This window comes from Orycteropus afer, unplaced genomic scaffold, assembly GCF_000298275.1.
Source record: "Orycteropus afer afer isolate SDZICR_OR568_19922 unplaced genomic scaffold, OryAfe1.0 scaffold00250, whole genome shotgun sequence".
NCBI lineage: Eukaryota > Metazoa > Chordata > Mammalia > Tubulidentata > Orycteropodidae > Orycteropus > Orycteropus afer.
The window spans coordinates 1323654-1349980 of NW_006921837.1; the positions used below are offsets into that span (position 1 = coordinate 1323654).

Below are 26327 nucleotides of genomic sequence, written 5' to 3' on the forward strand. Positions count from 1 at the left end.
TCCAGGGAGTATACTCTCCTGATAACATGTCCAAAGTATGTAAAACAAAGTCTTGCCATCCTTGCTCCTAAGGAACATTCCAGCTGTACTTCTTCCAAGACAGATTTACTTGTTCTTCTGCCAGTTCATGATATAGTCAATATTCTTTGCCAACACCATAATTCAAAAGCATCAATTCTTCCTCTATCCTTATTCACTGTCCAGCTCTCACATGCATATGAGATGAGTGAAAATATCATGGCTTGAGTCAGGCCCATCTTAGCCCTCTAGGTGACTTTTTGCTTTTTAACACTTTAAAGAGGTCTTTGGCAGCAGATCTGCACAAGGCAATCCATTATTTTATTTCTCGATGGCTGCTTCCATGGGTGTTGACTGTGGATTTAAGTAAAATGAAATCTTTGACAACTTTAATCTTTTCTCCATTTATCACAATGTTTTGGTCCAGTAGTGAGGATTTCTGTTTTATGTTGAGGTGTGATCCACACCGAAGGCTGTAATCTTTAATCTTCATCAGTAAGTGTTTCAAGTGCTTTTCACTTTCAGTAAGCAAGGCCGTGTCATCTGCATATCACAGGCAACAAGTCTTCCTCCAATCCTGATGCCAGGTTTTTCTTTCTATAGTCCAGCTTCTCAGGTTATTTCCTCAGCATACAGATTGAGTAAGTATGGTGGAAGGATATATAACCCTGACACACACCCTTCCCAATCGCAAACTACGTAGTATCCCACTTGCTCTGTTCATACCTCTTGGTCTATGTACAGGTACGTTTTGGAATTCTCATTCTTCAAAATGTTACCTATGATTTGTTAAGATCCATGGAGCCACGTGTCTTTGTATAGTCAATTAAACACAGGTAAACAACTTTCTGTTGTTGGCTGTTTTCAATCAAGATCCATCTGACGCCAGCAATGTTATCCCTTGATCCTTGTCCTCTTCTGAATCTGGCTTGAATTTCTAGCAGTTCCCTATTATTGCACTGCTGCAACCCAACTGTTTTTAATTACCTTCAGCACAATTTTATTTGTGTGTGATATTAAGGATATTACTCAATAATTTCTGCATTCTGCTCTTTATCCAGTTGGAGAATTTCTCCTCTACTCATAAATTTTTTTTTAAATCATGTATGAGTACTGAATTTTGTTAAATGCTTTTTCTATATTGATACAATCATACAATTTTTTTCTGTTGTTGATATGTTGGATTTCATTGATTGATTTTTAAATATTAAACCATATATCCCATTTGGACATGATGTGCAATTCTTTTTATATATTGCTAGAGCTGATATGCTAGTATTTTGTTGAAGATTGCTGTACTTAAATTCATAAGACACAGTGGTTTATAGTTTTCTCCTTTTTTGGGGAGAAGGTAATTTAATTGGTTTTCTTTTTGAGGAACTACTTCATTTCATCTAAGTTGTTGAGGTTCTATGTGTAGTGTTGTTCAAATTAATCCTGTATTATTCTTTTTATGGCTATAGATCTATACTAATAATGTTTCATTCCTAATATTGGTAATTTGTGTCTTTTTATCCTCATCAGTCTTGTCAGAGGCTTATCAATTTTACTGATATTTTCAAAGAACTAATTTTGTTTCATTTTCTCCAATGTTTTTCTGTTTTCAGATTCACTGGTTCCAGCTCTTGCTTTCATCATATCCTTTCTATGCTTTCATTGAGTTTATTTTGCTCGTTTTTGTTTCCTGAGGTAGGAACTTGGATCATTTAGTGCTATAAACTTCCTTCTTAGCATTGCGTTAGTTGCATACCACAAACTGTGTTATGTCAAATTTTTCATTTTTACCAAGTTATTAACTTTCTCTCCCTCACCAGCCCCCCCCCCCCACCGTTTTCTTTCTTTTGAGACTTACTCTTGACTTATGGACTATTTGGAAGTGTGTTGTTTAATTTCCAAGTGTGTGGAGGCTTTTCTGTTATCTTTTCATTACTGATTTCCTGTTTGGTTTCATTATGGTCAGAAAATTTACTCCGTATAATTTCAATTACTTAAAATTTGTTTTATAATTCAGAATATGGTCTGTGTCCCTCAAGGACGTCTGCTGGTAGTGGTTAAGGCATTTGGTTGCTAACCAAAACACTGCAGGTTCAAACCCACTAGCCACTCCACAGAGAAAGATCAGGTAGTCTGCTTCCATAAAGATTTACAGCCTTGGAAACCCAATGGGGGCTATGAGTCAGATCTTAGTGAATGTTCCACGGGAGCTAGAAAACAACGTGTATTCTGCTGTTTGGGCATAGAGTGTTCTACAAATATTTATTAGATCCTATTGGTTAATTGTGGTTCAGTTTATGCTAATGGTTCAGTTCTATAAACATGCTGATTTCCTATCTGTACCTATTGCTGAGAGAAGGATGTCTAAGTCCCCAATTATAATTGTAGATTTGTTCTTTTCTCCATTCTATCATAGTTTTACTTCATATATTTTGATGCTCTGTTGTTCGGTGAGAAACAACATTTATCTCTTCTTGGTGTAGTGACCATTTTATCATTAGTAGTGTTTCTCTTTGTGCCTGGTAATTTCCTTTGCTCTGAAGTCTACTTTATCTGATATTAATATAGTTACTCATATCTTGTTTTCTAGCCTTTTATTTTCAACCTATCTTTATATTGGGAGAGAGTTTCTTGTAGAAAGCATATAGTTGGGTCATACTTTTATATCCCCTCTTTCAATTTCTGTCCTTTAATTGTCATATTCAGAACCTTTACATTGAGGGTAATTATTGACAGTAGATCCTAAGTCTGCCGTTTTATTATTTGGTTTCTGTTTGTTCCCTATTTCTCATTCCTCTTCCTACTTTTCCTTGTCCTCCTGGGGGATTTATGTGAACATTTTTTAGAATTTCATTTTGACTATCCATAGTGTTTTTGAGTATATCTTTTTGCATAGTTTTTTTAGTAGCTGCTCTAACAAAGGTGGAGGTTGCTATGAGTCAGACTTGCTCAATGGCAGTGAGTTTGGTTTTTTTTTTTTTTTTGTCTAGTAACTTAGTACTTGCACTTACCTTTTGACCTAGTAATTCTACTTCTAGGAATACCCTGAAGATATACCTCCAACAACACAAAATACATATGCTCAAAGTTATTCATTATAGCATTATTTATAATTGCAAAATATTGGAGACAATCTTAATGCCATTCATTAGATAGTAGTTGAATAATCTGTAGTACATCTACACAGTGGAATACTTTACAGTAATAAGGAAGAATGGAGAAGTTCTCTATGAACTGATTTCTAGTATATACTGTTAAGTGAAAAAGGCAAAGCTCAAAAGAATCTTTATTATATGCTATCCTTTACATAGGGAGCTCTGATGGCGTAGTGCCTAAGGCATCTGGTTTGGAAGGAAGATTGGGAAGTCTACCTCCATAATGATACTGCCTCGGAAATCCAAGGAGGGGTCACTGTGAATCAGATTCAACTCAACAGGATGGCAGTGAGGCTTTTTTTTTTTTTTTTTTTTTAAATCCTTTATATAAGAAAGAAGTTGATATAAGAAAATATAATGCCTTAAGTATTGTGTTCCTTTAGGAACTATCTCTATGGAATCAAATTGACAAAAGCAAATAAAAAAACTAGATAGAAAACTTAGGGGACAGTGAGTTTAGGCTAATGGTGGAGGAATAATTTGGAAAAGGAGGGTGAGAATGATTGTACGACTTGAAGAATGTAATCAATGTCACTGAATTGTACATGTAGAAATTGTTCAATTGGTATGTTCTGCTGTGTATATTCTCAACAATGATTAAAAACAAAACAAATTAGAAAATATATGCTTATCTGCTCATTATAGGAAGGACAAATCAGAAACTAAAAAGACTGGCTACTTGCAGGGTTTTGGTGGAAAATGAATAAATAGAAAGAGGAAGGGATCTGGGGTAGTGGGGATAAGAAGGAGCAATACTTCTCATTGAATACTCTTTAGTATAGCTTTGACTCTTAGAACAAATAATAATGTTTCACATATCACTGCCTCTCCAAATAAATAATTAAAATCAACTAAAATGTGAGAAGAACAAAAACATAATATAAACAGTAACAGATAAACCTAAGTGTATTACAAATGAGTAACATAATCATACTACATGGGAATGGGGAGAAAAGAATAAACCTAAATAACTTAGGAAACAGTATTTTGCTGAATACAACAGGATGGCTAACAATAAAAATAACTTTATATGAATACTATAGATAGTAAATTTTATTCAGAGAGGAGTAAGTTAGCAAATTCTGAAACTACCTTATGTGAATATTAGAATTGAGTAAATATACTGTAGATAATGAGAGCCAGATTTCTCACTGTCAGAGAAATAATTTATAAATAAAAAATGTGGAAGGCTGGAAGGAACCCTGTGAGAACTGAACTATCAGCATGAATGACGGCTTATATGTATATACAAATAGATACAGTAACAAATATGTATTTGTTTTGTGTCTATATGGCTAGTATACATACATATATTTTTTAGCCTTGTCCACTGAGAAGACCTAGATGTAATGATACTTTTGCAGCATGAACACACCCAGCACTCAGATCACAGTGTCTAAAGACCAGTTTCCAATAAAGAAAACCTGAGCTCCTAGGAGAAGTGGTTGTTGCCAATGCTGAGGCAGGGATCATATCACAGGAGCTTTGAATATCTTGAAAAATGATGGGGCATACAAAAAGAATAGAGGAACCAATCTGAAGGAATTACCAAAGGGCAAATCTAAAATAACTTGAACAACAAAATAAATCATGGTATTAAACACAGAACTACCATATGACCCAGCAATTCTATTCCTGGTTCTGTACCCAAGAGAACTGAAAGGAGGAATTCAAACATACACTCGGTACAATGATTTTCATTGCAGCATTATTGACAGTATCCAAAAGGTGAAAACAATCCAAGTGTCCATTAACAGATGAATGGATAAACAAAAATGTGGTATATACATACAATGAAGTATTTAGCCAATAAGAGAAATGAAGCTTTGACACATATTATAACATGGATGAACCTTGAAAACATGTTAAGTGAAATTTATCAGACACAAAAGGACAAATAAACAAAATGTAGGTATTTCACTTATATGAAATATGTAGAAAAGTCAAATACATAGAGACAGAAAGTAGATTGTTGTTGTTGTTGTTGTTATGTGCCGTCGAGTCAGCCCTGACTCATAGCGACCCCTCCTTGGGTTTCCGAGGCAGTATCACTACGGAAGTAGGATTGCCCAACCTTCCTTCCGAGGAGTGGCTGGTGGGTTTGAACTGCCAGCCTTCTGGTTAGCAGTCAAGTGCCTTAGCCACTATGCTACCAGAGCTCCCAGAAAGTAGATTAGTGGTTACCAATGGCTTAAGGGAGGGAGGTTGTTGTTGTGGTTATGTGCCATCGAGTCGGACCAACTCATAGCGACCCCTCCATGGGTTTCTGAGGCAGTATCATTACAGAAGTAGATTGCCCAATCTTCCTTCAGAGGAGTGACTGGTGGGTTTGAACCACCAGCCTTCTCGTCAGCAGTCAAGTGCCTTAGGCACTATGCTACCAGAGCAAGGGAGGGAGGAGAGGGGAGTTATTGCTTAATGGGTATAGAGTTTTAGTTTGGGGTAATGAAAAAGTTTTGGAAACAGACAGTAATGATAAGTACATGACATCGTGAAGATAATTGCTGCCACCAAATAAAATAAAAACGTCAAAATGACAAATGTTATTTTTTATATATTTTACCACAGTAAGAAAAATGTATGCATGTTTGTGGTGGTGTGAGGTGCTGATGAGTTGGCTCCTACTCATAGTGACCCTATGTCCCAATGTTCAACAACAAAATGCTGCCTTGTCTCCCACCATCTTCACAATTGTTGCTATGTGTGAGCTCATTGTTACAGTCACTGTGTCAAAGCATGTCATTGAGGGTCTTCCTCCTCTTTGCTGACCCTCTACTTTACCAAACATGATGTTGTTCTCCAAGGACTGGTCCCTCCTGAAAACATGTTCAAAGTACATGAGTGGAAGTCTTGCCATCCTTGCTTCTTAGAAACATTCTGGCTGTATTTCCAAGACTGATCTGTTCATTCTTCTGATAGTCCATGGTATTTTCAATATGTTTGCCAGCATCATAATTCAAATCCATCAATTCTTTTTTGGTCTTCTGTATGTATATAGGGAGCCCTGGTGGCACAGTGGTTAAAGCACTTGTCTTCTAACCAAAAGGTTGGTGGTTTAAACCCACCAGCTGCTCTGTGGGAGAAAATGGCAGTCTGCTTCCATAAAGATTTACAGCCTTGGAAACCACATGAGGCAGTTCTACTCTGTCCTACAGAGTTGCTACGAATCAGAATTGACTGGACAGCAGTGGATATATATGTATACACCTCCTTGTCACTTATCAACTGTCTTGTTATCTAACATTTCACATTTATGACAATAGTAAAAAAATCTATCCAACCATGTTGTGCATTAATAATGTATATCTGGCAGTAAAGTGTAAGGATATAATTTTCAAAAGTTGAGGCTATAAAATAAATTCTAAGAATATGTGTATGAGTATGTTACTTTGAAAGTTTGAAAACTAAAGCTGGTGTTTTCTACAGTTTTCCTGTCCTAACAGATCCTGTTCCCAATTATCACATGAAGAGTAGAGCTCCACAGCTGTAAAGTAAACACTTCCCTTCAGCTGTTGTTGTTATGTGCCGTTGAGTCGTCTCTGACTCACAGCTACCCCTCCTTGGGTTTCTGAGGCAGTATCACTTCGGAAGTAGATTGCCCAGTCTTCCTTCCGAAGAGTGGCTGGTGGGTTTGAACTGCCAACCTTCTGGTTAGCAGTCAAGAGCCTTAGGCATTACGCCACAATGAATCTAGCAGGAGACTGGGATCTGCTAACCATTTGAGCTCTGCATCATAGGTACCACTGCCCAAAGTGGTAAACGTTTTTAGAATATGGCTTAAGGGAAGAATGACTTTAATGTACATGTATCCTATTTATAAATATATTGTATTCTAGAAATATAAGGTAGGCAAACAACATTTTCTCACAAAAATATATATCCTGAGTAGTAAAAAAAAGTCTATTTAACCTAAATAATGTCACAATTTTCATAGAAAACTTAAATATTATCTGTAGGTAAGCAAAAAAAACATAGAATTTAAGAACTCAAATTTATCTTCAATGCTGGTACTTGAAGGGAAGTAAACACATCAGAGCCACAATTCCCTAGCTCTGTGTGCCAAAATGTTATGGACTGAATTGTATCCCCTAAAATATGTGTTGTAAATCCTAACACCTCTATGCCTATGGTTATAATCCCATTTGGAAATGGACTGATGTTTATATGGTAATAAGGCAGGATTTGTATAGGGTGTGCCATAAGTCAATCTCTCTCCTTTTTTTTTTTTTAAATTATATTGTGATCTGGGTGAAAGTTTACAGAGCAGATACATCTTCCAAACAGCAGCTCACATAAACTTTGTCTCATGATATTGATACAATTTCCCACAATGTAACAGCTACCCTCCCACTTCCTCCTCATATCCATCTCTTCCTTTTGTCCTTCCTTCCCACGCACTCCTGCCCCCACGAGCTGTCTCCCTGTACATACACAGCCCTTCTATTCTCCCATGAAGTCAAGCTCTTTTGAGATATAAAAGAGATTAACAAGCAAGAGAGATAACAAAGATGGGAGAAGATAGATGCCAAGTCACATGAAGATCAACAAGGAGCTTCCCCCAGAGCTGAAAGAGAGAGAAAGGCTTCCCCTTCCAGCCTTGAATTCAGACTTCTAACCCTCCTGAACTGTGAGAAAATTAATTTGCTTGTTAAAGCCACCTACTTATGATATTTCTCTTATAGTAGCACTAGATAATTAAAATATAAGGTGACCCACAGCAACACTTGCTTGCTGAAAGTAAGGATGACTTAAGGCACCTACTGATGAAGGTTGAAGAATACAGTCTGCAGTATGGATTACGTCTCAATATAAAGACAAAAATCCTCACAACTGGACCAATGAGCAGCATCACAATAAATGGAGAGAAGACTGAGGTTGTCAAAGAATTCACATTGCTTGGTTCTACAATCGATGCCAACGGAAGCAGCAGTCAGGACATTAGACGACGTGTAGCATTGGGAAAGTCAACTGCGAAGGAACTGTTTCAAGTGCTGAGGAGCAAGGATATCTCCTTGAGGACTAAGGTGCGCCTGACACAAGCCATGATATTTCCAAACACCTCGTATGCATGTGAGAGCTGGACAATGAATAAGGAAGACCGAAGAAGAGTTGATGCTTTTGAGTTGTGGTGCTAGTGGAGAATGCTGAAAGTACCATGCATGGACTGCTAAAAGAACTAACAGATCTATCCTGGAGGAAGTGCAGCCAAAATGCTCCTTGGAAGCAAGAATGGCCAGACTTCGTCTCACCTATTTTGGTCATGTTGTAAGAAGGGACCATTCCCTGGAGAAGGATGTCATGCTTGGTAGGGTGGAGGGTCGACGAAAGAGGGGGAGGCCTTCAACGAGATAGATTGACACGGTGACTGCGATGATGGGCTCAAGTGTAGCAGGGATTGTGGGGCTGGCACGGGATCGGGCAGTGTTTCATTCTGCTGTGCATGGGGTTGCTATGAGTCGGAAACGACTTGACGGCACTTAACAACAACAACAACAGCAACACAGGAAACTTGCAAAAGCACCACAGGATATTTAAAAGTTTCAAGCAACATCTGTTGCACAAACTACTACTATTAAGTTGTTTTATTATCCTACTATTAAGTAGGATATAACTACTTAATAAATTGGACTGTTAACATATTTCTTTTAGCCTAGGGACACTGTGACTCTAGGTGGCACAAACAGTTAAGTGCTTCACTACTAGTTGTTGTTATTAGGTGCTGAGTCATCTCCAATTCATAGTGACCCTATGCACAGCAGAACAAAAGACTGCTCAGTCCTGTACCAGCTTCACAATCCTTGCTAGACTTGAGCCCATCGCCGCAGCCACTGTGTCAATCCATCTCGTTGAGGGCCTTCCCCTCCTTCGTTGACCCTTCACTTTACCAAGGATGATATCTTTCTCCAGAGAATGGTTCCTTCTGACAACATGACCAAAGTATGTGAGATGAAGTCTGGCCATTCTCGCCCCCAAGGAGCATTCTGGCTGTACTTCCTCCAGGACAGATTTGTTAGTTCTTTTAGCAGACCATGGTACTTTCAGCATTCTTCGCCAGCACCACAAATGAAAAGCATCAACTCTTCTTTGGTATTCCTTATTCACTGTCCAGCTCTCACATGCATATGAGGCAACTGAAAATACCATGGCTTGTGTCAGGTGCACCTTAGTCCTCAAGGAGACATCTTTGCTCTTCAGCACTTCAAAGAGGTCTTTTGCAGCCAATTTGCCCAGTGCTATATGTTGTCTGATGTCCTGACTGGTGCTTCCATTGGTACTGATTGTAGAACCAAGTAATGTGAAGTCTTTGACAACTTCAATCTTATCTCCATTTATTGTGATGCTGCTTATAAGTCCAGTTGTGAGGATTTTTGTTTTCTTTATATTGAGGTATAATCCATACTGCAGACTGTAGTCTTCAGTCTTCACCAGTAAGTGCTTCAAATCATCTTCACTTTCAGCAAGCAAAGTTGTGAATGATATAGCAGCATACCACAGGTTGTTAATGATTCTTCCTCCAAACCTGAGGCCACATTCTTCTTCATATAGTCCAGCTTCTCAGATTATTTGCTCAGCATATAGATTGAACAAGTATGGTGAAAGGATACAACCTGATACACTCTCGATTTTAAACCATGCAGTGTCCCCTTGTTCTGTGTGAACGACAGCCTCCTGGTCTACGTATAGGTTCCTCATGAGTACAATTAAGTGTTCTGAAAGTCCCATTCCTTTCAATGTTACCCATAGTTTGTTATGATCTGCACAACTGAATGTTTTTGCATAGTCAATAAAACACAAGTAAACATCTTTCTAGTATTTTTGCTTTTGGCCAAGATCCATCTGACACCAGCAATGATATGCCTCGGTCCACGTCCTCTTCTGAATCCAGCTGGCATTTCTGGAAGTTCTCTGTCAATATACTGCTGTAACTGTTTCTGAATTATCTTCAGTAAGATTTTACTTGTGTGTGATATTAATGATATTGTTTGATAATTTCCACATTCTGTGGGATCACCTTTCTTTAGAATGGGTACAGATATGGCTCTCTTCTAGTCAGTCAGGTAGCTGTCTTCCAAATCTCTTGGCATAGCCAAGTGAATGCCTCCAGCATGGCATCCATTTGTTGAAACACTCAATGGGTATTATATTAATTCCTGGAGCCTTGTTTTTCACCACTTCCTTCAATACAATTGGTTCTTGCTCATATGCTACCTCCTGAAATGGATAAACATTGAGCAATTTTTTTTGGTACAGTGACTCTGTGTATTCCCTCTGTCTTCTTTTGATGTTTCCTGCATTATTCAATATTTTGCCCATAGAATCTTTCAATACTGCAACTCAAGGCTTAAATTTTTTCTTTAGTTCTTTTAGCTTGAGAAAGGCTGAGCATGTTCTTCCTTTTTGGTTTTCTAACTCTAGATTTTTGCACATTTCATTATAATAACTTTGTCTTTTTGAGCTGCTCTTTGAAATCTTCTGTTCGGCTCTTTTATCTTGTCATTTCTTCCATTTGCTTTAGCTACTCTCCATTCAAGGGCAAGTTTCAGAGTCTCTTCTGACATCTATTTGGTCACTATTAGCTGAAAGGTTGGCAATTCAAACCCACCAGGGGCACTGTTGAAACACAGGCTTGGCAATCTGCTTCCAAAAGGTCACAGTCTTGAAAACCCTAGGGAATAGTTCTCTGTACACATGGGGTTGCCATTAATCGGATATGACACAAAGGCAAGTATGAGTAATAACAATAAGGATACTGTGCAGCAAGAAAATTTGAGAACCTTTGCATTAAAGTATAATGAGGAATGAGACACAAATAGTTTGTGGAAGCTCTCTGCAGGAGATTTCTGGGCTTCTCAAGGATTTCAGTGATTGATACCATTTATTTTATCAAATATGATTTAAAAAGTTATGGTTCAATTTTGATCAAAGATTCTATTAAAAATCTTTGATTAAAAGGGAGAGATATGGAACATAATTTCAAATTTTCATGGAATCTAAACTTTCTGGAGCCAGTGAGGCTGCATAAACCCCTGAAACTATTGCCCTGAAATAATCTTTAAATATTAAACAAAAAATATTCCCTGAAGTCTTTAAATTAAACAATAGTTTAGCGTAATTAGTTAAGACTGTCTGCCTTGAGCATTGTGCTCTTTAAAAGAACTATCCATATGAGATTAAGTACCCAACAATTCAAAAGGTTAGATAGGAAACTTAAGGGGTAGTAAGTTTATGTTAATGAGGGAAGAACAATTCAGAAAAGGAGGGTGAGAATGGCTGTACAACTTGAAGAATATAATCAATGTCAATGAATTATATATGTAGAAATTGTAGAATTGGTGCATGTTCTGCTCTATATGGAAGCTCTGGTGGTGTAGTGCCTAAGGCAGTTGACTGCTAACCAGAAGACTGGAGGTTCAAACCCATCAGCACTCCTAAGAAGGAAGGTTGGGCAATCTACTTCCATAGTGATATGCCTTGGAAACCCAAGCAGGGGTCACTATGAGTTGGAATTGACTCAATGGCAGTGAGTTTGGTCTGCTCTATACATTTTCAACAACAAAAATTAAATAAATCATTTAAAAAGTTATGGTTCATTTAAATACTTAGGATTTGCATACTTTTCTCTATGTATGCTACACTTTAATAAAAAGTTTGAAAATTAATGGCTTTCCTTTTATTCAACACAGGTATATTGTGGTACTACTTTTATAATCATCAGAGGTTAAAAAAAAAAAAAAAGCAAAGTCCTTTGGAGGCCCAAAAAGTGAACACGTGAGGGCAAGAATGAGGGACAGGCATTAATGGATTTCATTAAACCAACATGACAAGAAGTGAGTGAAAGAGAAAAAAGTCCTTTGGAGGTCCATAAGCTGAATAGAAAAAGTGAACACGTGAGGGCAAGAATGAGGGATAGGCATTAATGGATTTCATTAAACCAACACGACAAGAAGTGAGTGAAAGAGAAGAAAAGAATTAAGGTAATTTATATGCATACAGCCCATGGGTGTTGCAATTAGTTAATGCATTAGCTGTCTGCTGACCAAGAGGTTGGAGATACAAGTCCATCCAGAGGTGCCTGGGAAGAAAGGCCTAATGGTCTACTTCAGTCACTAAAAACCCTATGGAGCACAGTTCTACTCTGACACACAAGGGGTTACCATGAGTCAGAACCAACTCAACAGCAACTGGTTTTATCTATATAAAAGGAAGAAAGGCCTGGTTATCTACTTTCAAAAATCAGCCAATGAAAACCTTATGGATCACAACGGTTTGATTTGTAACCAATCATGGGGATGGCACAGGACCCATGTAGGTTTTGTTCCACAGTGCATGGGTTACACAATGCTGACAGCAGCTAACAGCAACCACCTATACATATAAGACAGCTCATTAAATGGAATTAACTAAGCTGTGAAATAGAAGATAGTCTAGAGAATCCTTTTATACTTGATGCATCAAATGTGATGAAATGAAGTACTGAGAAAGATCCATTGAGGATCTAGGTTGGCTAGAGGCAGCTTGACAAAGGTAGGATATTACCAAGAGACAGGAAAACGGTTAAAAATGAGCAACTATCTAGATATTTACACATATGAATGTTGTTGTTGTTATGAGCCGTCAAGTTGTCTCCTACTCAGAGCGACCCCTCCTTGGGTTTCCAAGGTGGTATCTCTACGGAAGCAGATTGCCCAATCTTCCTTCCGAGGAGTGGCTGCTGGGTTTGAGCTGCCAACCTTCTGGTTAGCACTCAAGTGTCTTAGGCACTACGCCACCAGAGCTCCCACACACATAAGAATAGAGGTATGTTGCCTTCAGTCTTCAAAATACCCATTAAAATACATACATGTTAGCCTTAATTATAATGCTTTTTCTCACCTGGATTTCATTTCCAGAATTGTAGTTATTTCTTGTTTGGAAGCTTGTACTTGGTATAAGAGCTTAACAATATAGTTATAGTGTTCTGGGTCAAGTACCATCCCAGCTTCAACAAGCTGTAGAAAAGAAAAATACTCATTCTTATAAAAATGTGAAAGAGTTGAGAAGCTGAAGTGTGTGAAACCACTAAAAGACTGATGAACAATGAAGTGAAACATGGAGACAAGTAAAATTAAAATACTTCAAAAATTTGGAGCATATTTGGTTCAGATATTTGAGAACCTCAATAAGATACTCTATTCAAAAACAAAAATGAAAATAATAATCTTGAATTCAAAATTTGGCTCTAATTTTTCTTCCTATTCTCCTAATTATCTTAAGTTTTTTATCACTGTACCTCTTGTTTGGCACTCAATCTTTTAGTATAGGCATTGACCCATCCCTGATTGTCAACTTCCTGAGAGGTATTTCTCTTGTGCCTCACACAGAGCCTTGTCTAGAAAAGAATCAAATAATCACTGATTTCCCTTTTAAAAATCAATATACCCTAGCTTCAATGGAGCGAGCCAACAGGGGAGTATCTGGATATTTCTGGCGTGAGAATAACTGGATGAAAGGCAGGCTTTTTCTGACAGGTCTAAGATACTACATTTCCTGGGAAGGGCAGGAAAGGTACAAGGTTTTGAGCTGGCAGTCTTACCAAATGCCTCAGCTCCAATAATCCTGTTGGTCTCTGCCCAAAGGTATTATGATGAGGTCCTCCAATACCACCCTGGGAATGGGTCGGTACTGGGAAAATTAGCAAGTTAAGATAGAGTCAATTGAAGGGTGTTTGAATTCTGTAAGCAGCATGTTTCCTGGGAATCCTCTATGGTTCCATTCTAGGCATAGGCAATGTCCCCATTTCAGAAATTACTCAAATATGTAAATGGTTTTGGATGTCTGGGAAACTGTATGCCTTACTTCCCCAATCTAGATTTGAAAATTGTGTCAGGAAGTAACAATTTGGGGTAGGATAATAAAACAACAGTAGGAAACTGTGTGTGTGTGTGTGTGTGTGTGTGTGTGAGTGTGTATGTGTGGGAACTACCTCAAAATATACTAAATTACAATACTCCATACTTTTTACTGTTCTTAAAAGTATTAAGTCAGATACATAGACCAATGGAATAGAATTGAGAACCCAGAAATAGACCCATCTACCTATGGTCAGCTGATCTTTGACAAAGGGCCAAAATCCATTAAATGGGGAAGAGAATGTCTGTTTAATAAATGCTGCTGGCAAAACTGCATATCCATTTGCAGAAAAATTAAACAAGATCTGTACCTCACACCATACACAAAAACGAATTCCAGATGGATCAAAGACTTAAATCTGAAACCTAAAACTAGAGTTCCTCAAGGAAAAACTAGGGGCAAATTTAGGGGCCCTAATATATAATATAAATAGACTATCAAGCATAACTCAAAATGCACAAGATAGGAGAGAAGCTAGATGACTGGGACCTTCTAAAAATTAAATTTTTATGTGCTTCCAAACACTTCTCCAAAAGAGTCAAAAGAGAACCTACAGATTGGGAAAAAATATTTGGAAATGACATATCTGACAAGGGACTTATCTCTAGAATTTATAGAAAATTCCAACACCTCAATAGCAAAAAAGACAAACTACCAATTAAAAAATGGGCAGAAGACATGAATAGACACTTCACCAAGGAGGATATTCAAGCGGTCAACAAACATATGAAGAAATACTCATGATATTAGCTATTAAAGAGATGCAAATCAAAACAACGAGGTACCATCTTGCTCCAGCACTAGTAGCAAAGTTCAACAAGACAGAAAATAACAGATGCTGGCGAGGTTTTGGAGAGATTGGGACTCTCATACACCGCTGGTGGGACTGTAAAATGGTACAACCCTTGTGGAAAGCAGTATGGTGATTTCTTCAAAAGTTGGAACTAGAAATACCATTTGACCCAGCTATTCCACTACTAGGTATATATCCTAAGTGAGAGCCCTGACAAGAACAGATATATGCACACCCATGTTCATCGCAGCACTATTTACAATAGCCAAAAGATGAAAACAACCTAGGTGTCCATCAACTGAGGAATGGATAACTAAACTATGGTACATACACACAATGGAATACTATGCAACCCTAAAGAATAATGTAGAATCTGCAAAACACTGCATAATGTGGATGAACTTGGAGGATATTATGCTGAGTGAAATAAGTCAATCACAAAAGGACAAATATTGTATTAGTCCATTATTGTAAAAGTCAAGGCAATGTTTATCTATGGAAGGACATTTTCTTTGTTGGTTACCAGGGGTGGAAGGGGAAGGGAGGGAACACTGTTAGATAGACAGAGATAAGTATTGATTTGGGTGAAAAGAAGGGCAATGTACCAAATGTGAGTGACCAGTATGGTGGCACTGAGGAAGAGAAAGACATAGAAAGGTACATGGGAGGTACGGACAACAAAGATGAACCCTTTTACACATACAGTACTGTGTTGTCAGTGAAGGCAAACATGGGTATACAGGTGGATAGATGGGTGGACAGGCTGAACTATTAGGTATGTCTATGAATTGGGGAGTGTACCCAGGAACATGTATAGGATTGGCAGACAATGGTCCTATAAGTTTATGTGTATGTTCTGAATTCCCAGGTGTATAGTAGACCTGACAAGGGGCAAGGTTGTAGTCACTGTTTGGTCACAGCCAGACCAAGAGGGACTGAGTAGTTAGTTGAACCTGTGTGCTTGGGACCATAGTCACAGGGGATATCAAGTTCAATTGGCATAAAACACTACACAAAACATAGTTCTACCTCCTACTTTGGCGAGTAGAGACTGGGATCTTAAAAGCTTGCAAGCAGCCATCTAGATACAACGATGGATCTCTCCCCATCCAGAGCAAAGAAGAAGAAAACCAAAAATTCGTGGAAACAATTAGTCCTAGCGACTAGTACACCATCCAATCTGCAGCCTATATGACTGTAAGACCAGAAGAACTAGATGGTGCCCGGCTACTACTGTCAACCACTTGGAAGGGGATCTGTGTAGGAGATCCTTGATAGAGAGGGAAAACAATGTGGAACAAAACTCAAAATCATTTGGAAAGAAAAAAAAAAAGGGGGACCAAGTTTGCTGGTCCAATAGAGCCTAGTGGAACCACTGAGACTACGGCCCCTAGCTGCCCTTCAGGTCTGGAGTTGAACCCACACCAGTGGCTTCCAGCCAACAACAGACAGGCATATGAGTTGAACATTTACCTGAGACAGATACACTCCATGGAGAGAAGAATCATGGGAGAAAGAAGGGCTGCTTATGCACAGGAAGACAGCTCAGGGGGCAGGAGTGCATGGAGGAATAGACACAGGGAAGAAGTAACTATTGGGAGCAAGTAGGAGGGGAGATGTTGCATTGGGGTAAATTGTGGTCAATGTCATGAGACAAAGTGTATGTGAATTGCTGTGTGGAAAGTGAATTTGCTCTGTAAATTTTCACTCAAATCACAATTTAAAAAAATAAATAAATAAAATAACACCTTGGGAAAAAAAAAAGTATTACGTAAAATAAACTTTGGTGTGAAACCCTGTAATTTGGCTGTTAGAATTTATAACTGATATATATTTTTAATGAAAGATAATGGTAAAATGCTACTGAGAAAATTTCTCTATCTTTGGATTCCCAGGAAAACAGTCTCAAATTTGTTGGCACTAGATCTCTTTTAAATGTGTATTAGAAAGTCCTACACTAACTTGTATGATTAAAAAAGTTAAAAATTTTTTGGTGAAAACTTTGTAAAAATAATTGCTTAAATCCTGTTCTAAACATTAGGCTCTGATCCTTAAACTATTTATACCAGGTCTTCCGGATGTTCAGTTTCATCGTAACAAAGGAAAACAGCTTCTCTCTTAAACCTACCAGCTCACTACCTTGACAGGTAGTTTTCCAAATTTTATGAAGAAGCAAGCACCAAGATTATTTATTTACTGTGATGCTCTGTAGCATTCAAAAGAATCACTATTTGTATATCTATAAATTTCACTGACCAAGGAGTGACATTTTGCTTAATGGACCATGCCAAATCTGCAAAAGAACAATTTAGTTTTCTGGTTAATGACATTAAAAAAATCTGCCTTTTAATACTGCTCAAAAATCAGGGTAAAGAGAAACTGTTTCTTGACAAAGTAGGTAACAACTTAAACAGTCCAAAATAAGCTGTTAATTGCCCCTTTCTTAATGACATGTATGTTAATGAGATGCAGGTATGGTGCACTGCTCCAGCGAGAAAGAGGAAAAGAATTCTTTTCTATGATAATTATATGCTTTTAATCATCACTGAACTCTAAAACAGTCTCAACATAGAAACTGGTACATGGAAATTGGTACTGATATCAAACAACTTCTAGAAATAATGACTCTATATTAAGCACACAGAAATAAAATCACTGCCTTTGTCTGACATTCTCCATTATTAGCAAATTTATTTGTACAATAACTGGAGTACATTTTGCAGAAAGCCAAGTTACTCAGTATCAGGCAATTTATCGGATCCCTTACTGAGTTCCTATAACTACTACAGGTGACCAGTAACTTCTGCATTAAAAAATTTCCATGCAAGTAATTTTGTCAAGTTTTGTGATATGGAACTAGAAGTATTCACTGAAATATTTATTCATTTATTCTCTCTCCCACAGAGCGGCTAGTGGATTTGAAACACTGATCTTTTGGTTAACAGCTGAATGTTTTAACCACTATGCCACCAGAGCTCATTCACCTACTAGAATGGTTCTAATATTACTTCCTAAAGAAAGTAGGGGATTTTTCTGCTATTATACCTATTTTGAAGTGGGCTGGTTGAATAGCATCAAATACTGTACCAAAAGACAAAATTCTAATGTATTTTTTATGGAGCCATATAAAGTTCTTATTTCTCTTTTTGTTTAGAGGCAAATTTAAAACTTAAATCCTAGCCACCACATTTCTGTGTGTTGACTTTCTTTGTTTTGGTCATGATTTTCTATTTATATGTTAATTTGTATATTTGTTTTTGTTCTAAAGGATCTCAAGTCTTTTGGGGAAAGAGAATTTTCTTTAATCATCCTTATGGAGTAGAGGGAGGAATTCTGGTGGCATAGTGCCTAAAGCATGTGACTGCTAACCAGAAGGCTGGAGGTTCAAACCCATCAGCCACTCCCTGGAAGGAAGATGGGGCAGTCTACTTTTGTAGTGATACTGCCTCAGAAACTCAAGGAGGGGTCCTATGACTTGGATCCGACTTGACGGCAATGAGTACAATCCCCAAACCAGAAAAGAGTCACCTCAGGTGCTTGAAACTATTTATTTAAGGGGAAAGCTTGTCAGCCTCTAGAGTCTGTTCATAAAACCTAATTCAGGAAAAAACGAATTTTTCTGAAAATAGTATTCTTTGGCATGCATGATGTGAATAAAAGGCATTTGAAGGATGTAAATGGAAATTATTATTTTCTGGTTCTTCATTATCAGAGAATAAAACAGAGAAAATAAAATCATACCTTGCAAAAGATAGCAATTAAAGCAGGTACAACATTCCTTAAGTTCATAGTTGCCACATGTTCAAATAAGTTTAGTAGTATTTTCAGAGCAGGCTGGATAAAACAGAAAAATTATAGTCATTTCCATGTCTTCTTTCAGTGCACCTTGAGAATCTCAAACTCATTTATGCTAAAAAAAATACAAGTATTCTCTAGAAAGTATTCAACAAGTACAGAAATATAACCACTATATCATACAAACAACAAATATAATAGAGAAATTCATTTAAAATTGATAAATACATATTTTTAGGTTACTCACCAGCATTTTAAGCATGATGCTGAGGTTCACTACTTGAAATACTTCTTTCAATAAACAATGTTTGAGTAAAGAACTTAGAAGGTCATTTAGCACTTGTAAATCAAAGTGTATACCTGGAGGGAACTTTCTGTAGTACTCTATAAACATGCTTACTGAAAATGAAAATATATTAAAGTCATTTACTGTTTTTAAGATACCCATCTTTTTTAGATAATTTTTTTCTATTTAAATATACTCTAAGCTTTCACTCTATTTAAATTTAAATAGGAAATGTAATGATTAGATATTAAATTTAAACAAATTAAACACATTTAAATATTTTTTAGAATTAAGTTTAAATGTAGTATTTAAACTAGTATAAGCTGATTGTCTTGAAAGGCACGCTTCCAGTATCAAAAATATTTGATAAAAATATTATGCAAAAGTCAAAATGGCAGTAATATTTTAAGTAAACAAGGCATACTTATCACTAGATTAGGAGCTAACTCAATGTGTTATCTACAATGAAGAGGTCTAATCTGCCAAACACATCATGATCTCTATATGAACTCCCAGGGAGTCAAACTACTTCAGTCGTGAGGCAGTGGTCTCACTACTTGTGAGAAATTGTACAGTGTGGGGAAGGACGCAGACTATTTTGACACACCCTTTCTTGTTTTTTTAATCCATTTTGAATCTGGGGATGTTTCTAACTCCAGCTGTCCGTAAGTGGATGGATTTACTTCCGGGTTCTTAAGTCTGTTCCACTGGTGTTGTGTCTGTCATCGTACCTGTAACAGGCTGTTTTAACTACCGTGGCTGTGTGGTAAATTTTGAAATTGGGGAGTGTGAGGTCTCCTACTTTGTTCTTCTTTAGTAGTGCTTTGCCCTCTGGGGTCTCTTTCCATTTCACATAATGTTGGTGATTAGTTTTCCCATTTCTTTAAAGAGTGATGATGGAATGGGATTGCATTGTATCCGTAGATCACTTTCAGTAGTATTTATATTTTCAAAATGTTGTCTCCCTATCCATGAGCATGATATATTCTTTCATTTATGCAGATCTCTTTTAGTTTCCTACAGTAGTGTTTTGTAGTTTTCTTTGTATATATTTAGGAGATTTATTCCTAAATATTTCACCTTTTGAATGGTAATTGTAAATGGTATTATTATTCTGATTTCCTCTTCAGAAAACTCTGTTAGATACATTGTTTTATAAAAGAGTTTTGACTAATCATAATGTCACTTCACCAGTAACTTAACAGTATTGGGTACTTTTACTTTTTTTCTTGGATCAGAAACACACACATTCTAGTGATTCGGATCAGTAACTACTGATTTTCCTCTCCAGAACTGTTTCTGATTCTCAAAAGAGGAAATACAATGTCTGCTGATACCTTTGTTAATAGCCGACTGAGCTCGTTATTCTTGTAGTTGGAATATTTTGGCATATTACCAACATTAAATCTAAAACAATTGTGATGCAAATATCTTTAAAAATTTATATAATCAAATTTATATCTTTTGTATGTCCTTTGATTACTTTAAGACAAGCCATTCTTTTTTTTTTTTTCCTCTATTTTTTGTTTTTTTAAATTGTGATTTGGGTGAAAGTTTATAGAGCAATTCACTTTCCATTGAGCAGTTCACATACACTTTGTCTCATGACATTGACTACAATTTACCACAATGCAACAGCTCCCCTCCCACTTCCTCCCGAAAGTTACCTCTTCCCTGTGTCCATCTCTCCATGCACTCCTGCCCCCTGAACTGTCTTCCTATGCATAAATAGCCCCTTTTTCCCCCATGATTGTTCTCTCCAAGGAGTGTATCTACCTCATGTACATGTTCAACTCATATGCCTGTCTTTTATTTGGCTGGAAGCCACAGGTGTAGGTTCAACTCCAGACCTGAAGGGCAGCTAGGGGCCGTAGTCTCAGTGGTTCCACCAGGCTCTATCAGACCAGCAAACCTGGTCCCCCTTTTTTTTCCCAAATGATTTTGAGTTTTGTTCCACATTGTTCTCCCTCTCTATCAAGGATCTCCTACACAGATCCCCTTCCAAGTGGATGACAATGGTAGCTAGGCACCATCTAGTTCTTCTGGTCTCATAGTCGTATAGGCTGCAGATCAGATGGTGTACCAGTCTCTAGGACTAATTGTTTCCATGAATCTTTGGTTTTCTTCATTCTTCTTTGCTCTGGACGAGGAGAGACCCATCATTGCATCTAGATGGCTGCTTGCAAGCTTTTAAGATCCCCGTCGTTACTCACCAAAGTAGGAGATGGAACAATATTTTGTGCAGTATGTTATTCCAATTAAGCTTGATGTCCCCTGAGACTATGGTTCTGAGCCCACAGGTTCAACTACTCAGTCCCTCTGGGTAGCTAGCTGTGACCAAGAAGTGACTACAACCTTGTCCCTTGTCAGCTCTACTATACCCCTGGGAATTCTTACAGAATATACAAATATACTTACAGAACCATTGTCTGCCAAACCTATACACGGTCTTGGGTACACTTCCTGCTACATACCCATCTATGCACCCATATACCCATGTTTGCGTTCACTGACAACAAAGTACTATATGTGCAAAAGGGTTCATCTTTGTTAGGACAAGCCATTCTTAAGTAAACATTCAGTTTGCATACCTAAGGTACCAAATTTACTTTCAGATTGTAAGATATAACAGTAGTGCTTGAAATACCCACATTAATGAATTCATATTAACTATTCAATTGTTTAATACCTGCACGTTGTAGCAAACACAACTCATTGATATTTATGTATTTCTTAAACACATCCATGCACATCTGCAAAGTAACAAAAAATGTAAAATTACCTTTCTGTATTTCATAAAAACTACATAAATTTCAATCCTATCTTCTTGCTTATGCCAACTTTTTAAAAATGAGATTAAAGCATTGGAATAAAAAGGCTGATATTAGGTTAACTCAGATTAAAATACATACGAATTCAATTACAAAATCCTTATTAAGGCCATTTAAAAAATATCCATTTAGTGGTGCAAGAATAAACACTTTGACTGATGGATTAGAAGAGAGTCTAGAAATACACCCCGTCATATACAGTTAGCTGATGTATGACATGGGTGACACTACAGTGTGGGGGAAAAGGTAGTCTTTTTAATAAGATCCAAATTGGAAAGAGTATGTATTTTGACCCTTTTGTTACATCATAAACAAAAATCAATTATAGATGGATTAGACTGCTAAATTCATAATGCAATAAAACTTTTAAAAGGAGAACATCTTCATGATCTTGGCAAAGATTTCTCCAAAAGGATGCAAAATGTTAAGATCATAAAATAAAAGTTGACAAACTGGCCTATATAAAAATTAGGAAATTGTTTATCAAAAAACACCTCTAAGAGAATTAAAATCAGTTTGTAAAGTAGAAAAAGATGTTTTATATATGTATATACACATACACACAATCTCCAAAAAACAACTTGGATCTGGAATATATAAAGAATTTTCACAGATCAGTAAGAAAAATAAAAAAATCCCAGAGAATATAAGTAGAGGACTTAGATAATTAAAAAAACAAAACACACACACACACACACAAATATCAACAAAAAAGTCCCTATTCAAGTGTCTAATAAACATTTGGATAGATGCTCAATTTCATCAATCATCAGGCAAGTTAAAACCACAGTGAAACATCAACTACCACTACACAAGAACGGTTAAATTAAAAGCCTGACAATACCAAAAGCTGATGAAGATGTGAAGCAATCAGAACTCTCAGATATTGCTGACTGAACTGTAATTTTGTACAACCACTCTGGAAAATAATTTGGCAATATCTATTAAAGCTGAACATATACATACCTTATACAACCCCCCAATTCCAGTATAAAGCATAAGAATGTTATATTCACCAAAAGAAATGCAGAATACCGATAGCATTATTATTATAATATTCAAAACTATCCAAATACCCACAACAGTAACATATAACAACAAAATAAATTTTGATACATTCTGACAATAGAATAAATATTATACAGCAATGAGAAAGGAACATCTACAATTAAGTACAAAATATAGATGAATCTCAAAAATACTGAACAAAAGAATCTAGACAGAAAAGTATACATATTTTATAATCCATTTACATAAAGCACAAAAACAGGCAAAATTCATCTATATTATTAGGAATCTATGAAAACTTTAATTAAAATGCATGATTGAGATAATTATGAAAACAATTTCTACTTCAAAACTTTATACATTTTACCTTTTCATCCCCTTGTTCAGGGACATGTGCAAACTTGCACTGTGATCGTTCACAGCCACGTAATGTATTAAAATGAAATTTGCAGTATCTATGGGGTATCATTAACCCTAGAGGCTTCTGGAACACCTAGAAAATTTGACAAATTCCATTTCAGTGTTAACTACAAAACATTTCTATAATCAAGTGAGAAGGCATCTGAAGCAACCAGAAATATTATATACTCAAAACAGTATCAAGATAAATCACTTGCTAATTTGATAAGAAAATAAAACTCTAAGCAATTTACATTTTTAAGCATAACAAACAAAAAAAGCCATTTAAAATTATTTATCAGTACATTTTCTCAATTTCCCTTAGCATAAAATACTCCATATCAAGGTTATTATTATTATTTTAGTTTACATATTTTAAAGTTTATACATTCCCTTCTCCCTCTCATGTACCTGGCCCCTACTTCTACAAAAGTTAATTCTACTATAATATACATCATATTTCCAATGCATTTATTAGGACCAAAAACTCTCCTTAGCTTTTCTGATTAATAAAAAAGGTAAAGGACAGAATCACAGCTTTTTACAACATGCTTTTCCCATAAGCTGCTTTATTTTGACATCTTGCTCTTTCATCACAAGGAACTATCCTGTATTTTCTCTTTATGTGTTCACTCTTTTTTCCTTTCAACCTTTTATATTACTTATGAATACCTTGAGTCAATACTTACTTTTTCCTTTTTACCACCAATCCCCATTCTAGTATTTATATAATGCTGAGAACCGCTTAAAAGATGTAGACAGACAGGAAAACCAGAAGGACCCTAAAGTGAATATTTTATCAGATTAATTTTTTAAAAAGTGGGAGACTTACCCCTAGATTTTTCTCCCTCTTAAATATTTCACAAGGTTCAGCATTCTGAAACTTTAGGAGGGAATGTTTTCCTGGAAATCTGAAATCTAGAAATAATTAACAATGACATTATATACCGTTATGTTAGAATTTATTCTTTCATAACAATGAAACAGATGATCACTACCAAGTACGTTAACATTTTCCTTGGGAATATTTATGTTCAATTTACAGACTACGGTGCCATGATATGTTACTATGAAATACCTAATGGTTTACATCCTAAGGGCCCTTAAATTATTTCTAAACCTGAATTTAAAATTACAAACTCACTAACAGTGAAAAAGCCTTACATACCAGCATAGAGAAACCACAGCTCTAAGTTAAACACAAATATTACACACAATAAATTTTTCTAAGAGAAGAAACCTATTGACAAACCTAAGGATCATAACCATTTTTAATGTATGGTCTTTTAAAATGAGATTTAGAACATTAAAAAAAATTCTTTTTTAAAGATAAAATAACAATGAAAGTATTTTCATTTAAAATCATTTCATTTTTCACCTTGGCAGCACCAAGACATATCTGAAACAAGCTGATGTTTTTGGTGCATAGTTTTGCTGTAATTTGTACCATAAGACTTTTTAAAATAAAACTTGTGGTCATTGATGGGTTGCTGCTATGGTGCACAACATTAGGCAGCATGAAGTCAATAATGAGAAGGTACAGAAGAGTGAGTGAGGTCTAAGGTACCCAAGGTGATTTTACAGATTTTAAATTATTCTTCCATGTAGTTTGTTTAAAGTATTATGTATGAATTATCAAAAAACTGACTCAAATTCTAAAATATATATACAAATATTAAATTAAAATTTGAATTTTTAAAATATAACATGTAATTTATGTACCACCATTACATATGACTATTTCAGCAATAGTTCTGTTAAAAGTACTGAGTAAATGTACACATATCTTCTAATTTTAGTACAGTCTATACTTGCTTCAAAATTAAAAAAATCTAGTGTTTGTTTTGATGAAAGAATATCCTATATAGTTTACCAAAAGCCAATAGCATTTTATTAAGAAAACAGTACCATTCATCCAGGGTCTCAGGATTGTATCTTCTTGATGAGCACTTAGATTTAAAGGTGGCACCAATAAGTACAGAGGTTTTGGGCCCAGTGCTGCTAACTGACATTCACCAGCCATAATCTCTTCATTTTTACAATCTTTGCTGGGTGTGCATAAAAATCAAAATCAAAATTTAAATTTATTTTTAAGACATTAAAGTAATGAGAAATCAAATAAGTAGAAACATGAGCTAACACTACCTACCCATATTATATACTATATGATTCTTCAGTACTCAAATACTCCTCCAGTCACATGATTTTCAATAAGCTATTCCTGTCTTTTTAACTAGAAAACTAATTATTATTATTAAATGTTTGGGGTAAGGGTAGGAGTGGGATGGGAGTAAGGAGTTCAAACATCTTTGATGTAAACGTCATAGAGTAAAACATCTTTGATGAGCAAAAAGTTTGTGGAGAACTTGTACTAGCATTCTAATCCAGGAAAGGGCATCCAGTTAATCTACTGTTAGTGCAATTAAATAAATTAATTATAAATTTTCTCCAGGGCAAGTATAGGTAATAAATTTATACATGTCGTAAGAGCTTCCTTTGGGAAGAAGTATAAAAAATGTTATTGTTCCAGCATTGCTACCTTAAACAGCTTTGTCTGTATTGCATTGTAATACGTGAGCTCTTATATAACCATTTTAGAAAAATTAAATCTGGAGGTCATTTATCTAGAAAAATAAAGAATTTAAGCAAGGGGGAGGAAGAAAGGTAAGTTAGAGATAAGGAATAGAGATAAATGAATTAACTTTTAAGAGAAAGACTTATACCCTCCTTGAGATACTATAATCTTTTATCTTAAGAACAATTTTAATGGATTTATTCTAGTTAGACCCCCACTGAGAATTTGTATTTCCACCCCAGATATACTGAATCAGAATTTACATTTTAAAAAAATTCCATGGGGAATCACCTGGAGATCTTATTAAAATGGAGATTCTGATTCAGTTATAAAACCACAAAAACCAAATTCGTTGCTGTTGAGTCAGATCCGACTCATAGCGACCCATCCTTGGGTTTCCGAGGTGGTATCACTACAGAAGTAGATTGCCCAACCTTCCTTCCGAGGAGTGGCTGGTGGGTTTGAACTGCCAGCCTTCTGGTTAACAGTCAAGTGCCTTAGGCACTAAGTCACCAGAGCTCCCTTCTGTAAAGTACCAGATAGTAAATATTTTTGGCTTATTTATGTTTCTCTGGCTTCACTA

At 36.2% G+C, this 26327-nt stretch overlaps 1 protein-coding gene across 1 annotated transcript in view; it reads right to left on the reverse strand.

Moving 5' to 3' along the window:
* The window catches only part of TOPAZ1 (testis and ovary specific TOPAZ 1), a 146660-nt gene that overhangs the window by 50276 nt on the left and 70057 nt on the right, over window positions 1-26327 (reverse strand). The window contains 7 exon segments of the mRNA XM_007949675.1: window positions 13041-13156; window positions 18592-18684; window positions 18893-19044; window positions 21621-21684; window positions 23138-23263; window positions 24002-24087; window positions 25078-25217. Coding sequence (XP_007947866.1) covers window positions 13041-13156; window positions 18592-18684; window positions 18893-19044; window positions 21621-21684; window positions 23138-23263; window positions 24002-24087; window positions 25078-25217 — 777 coding nt within the window.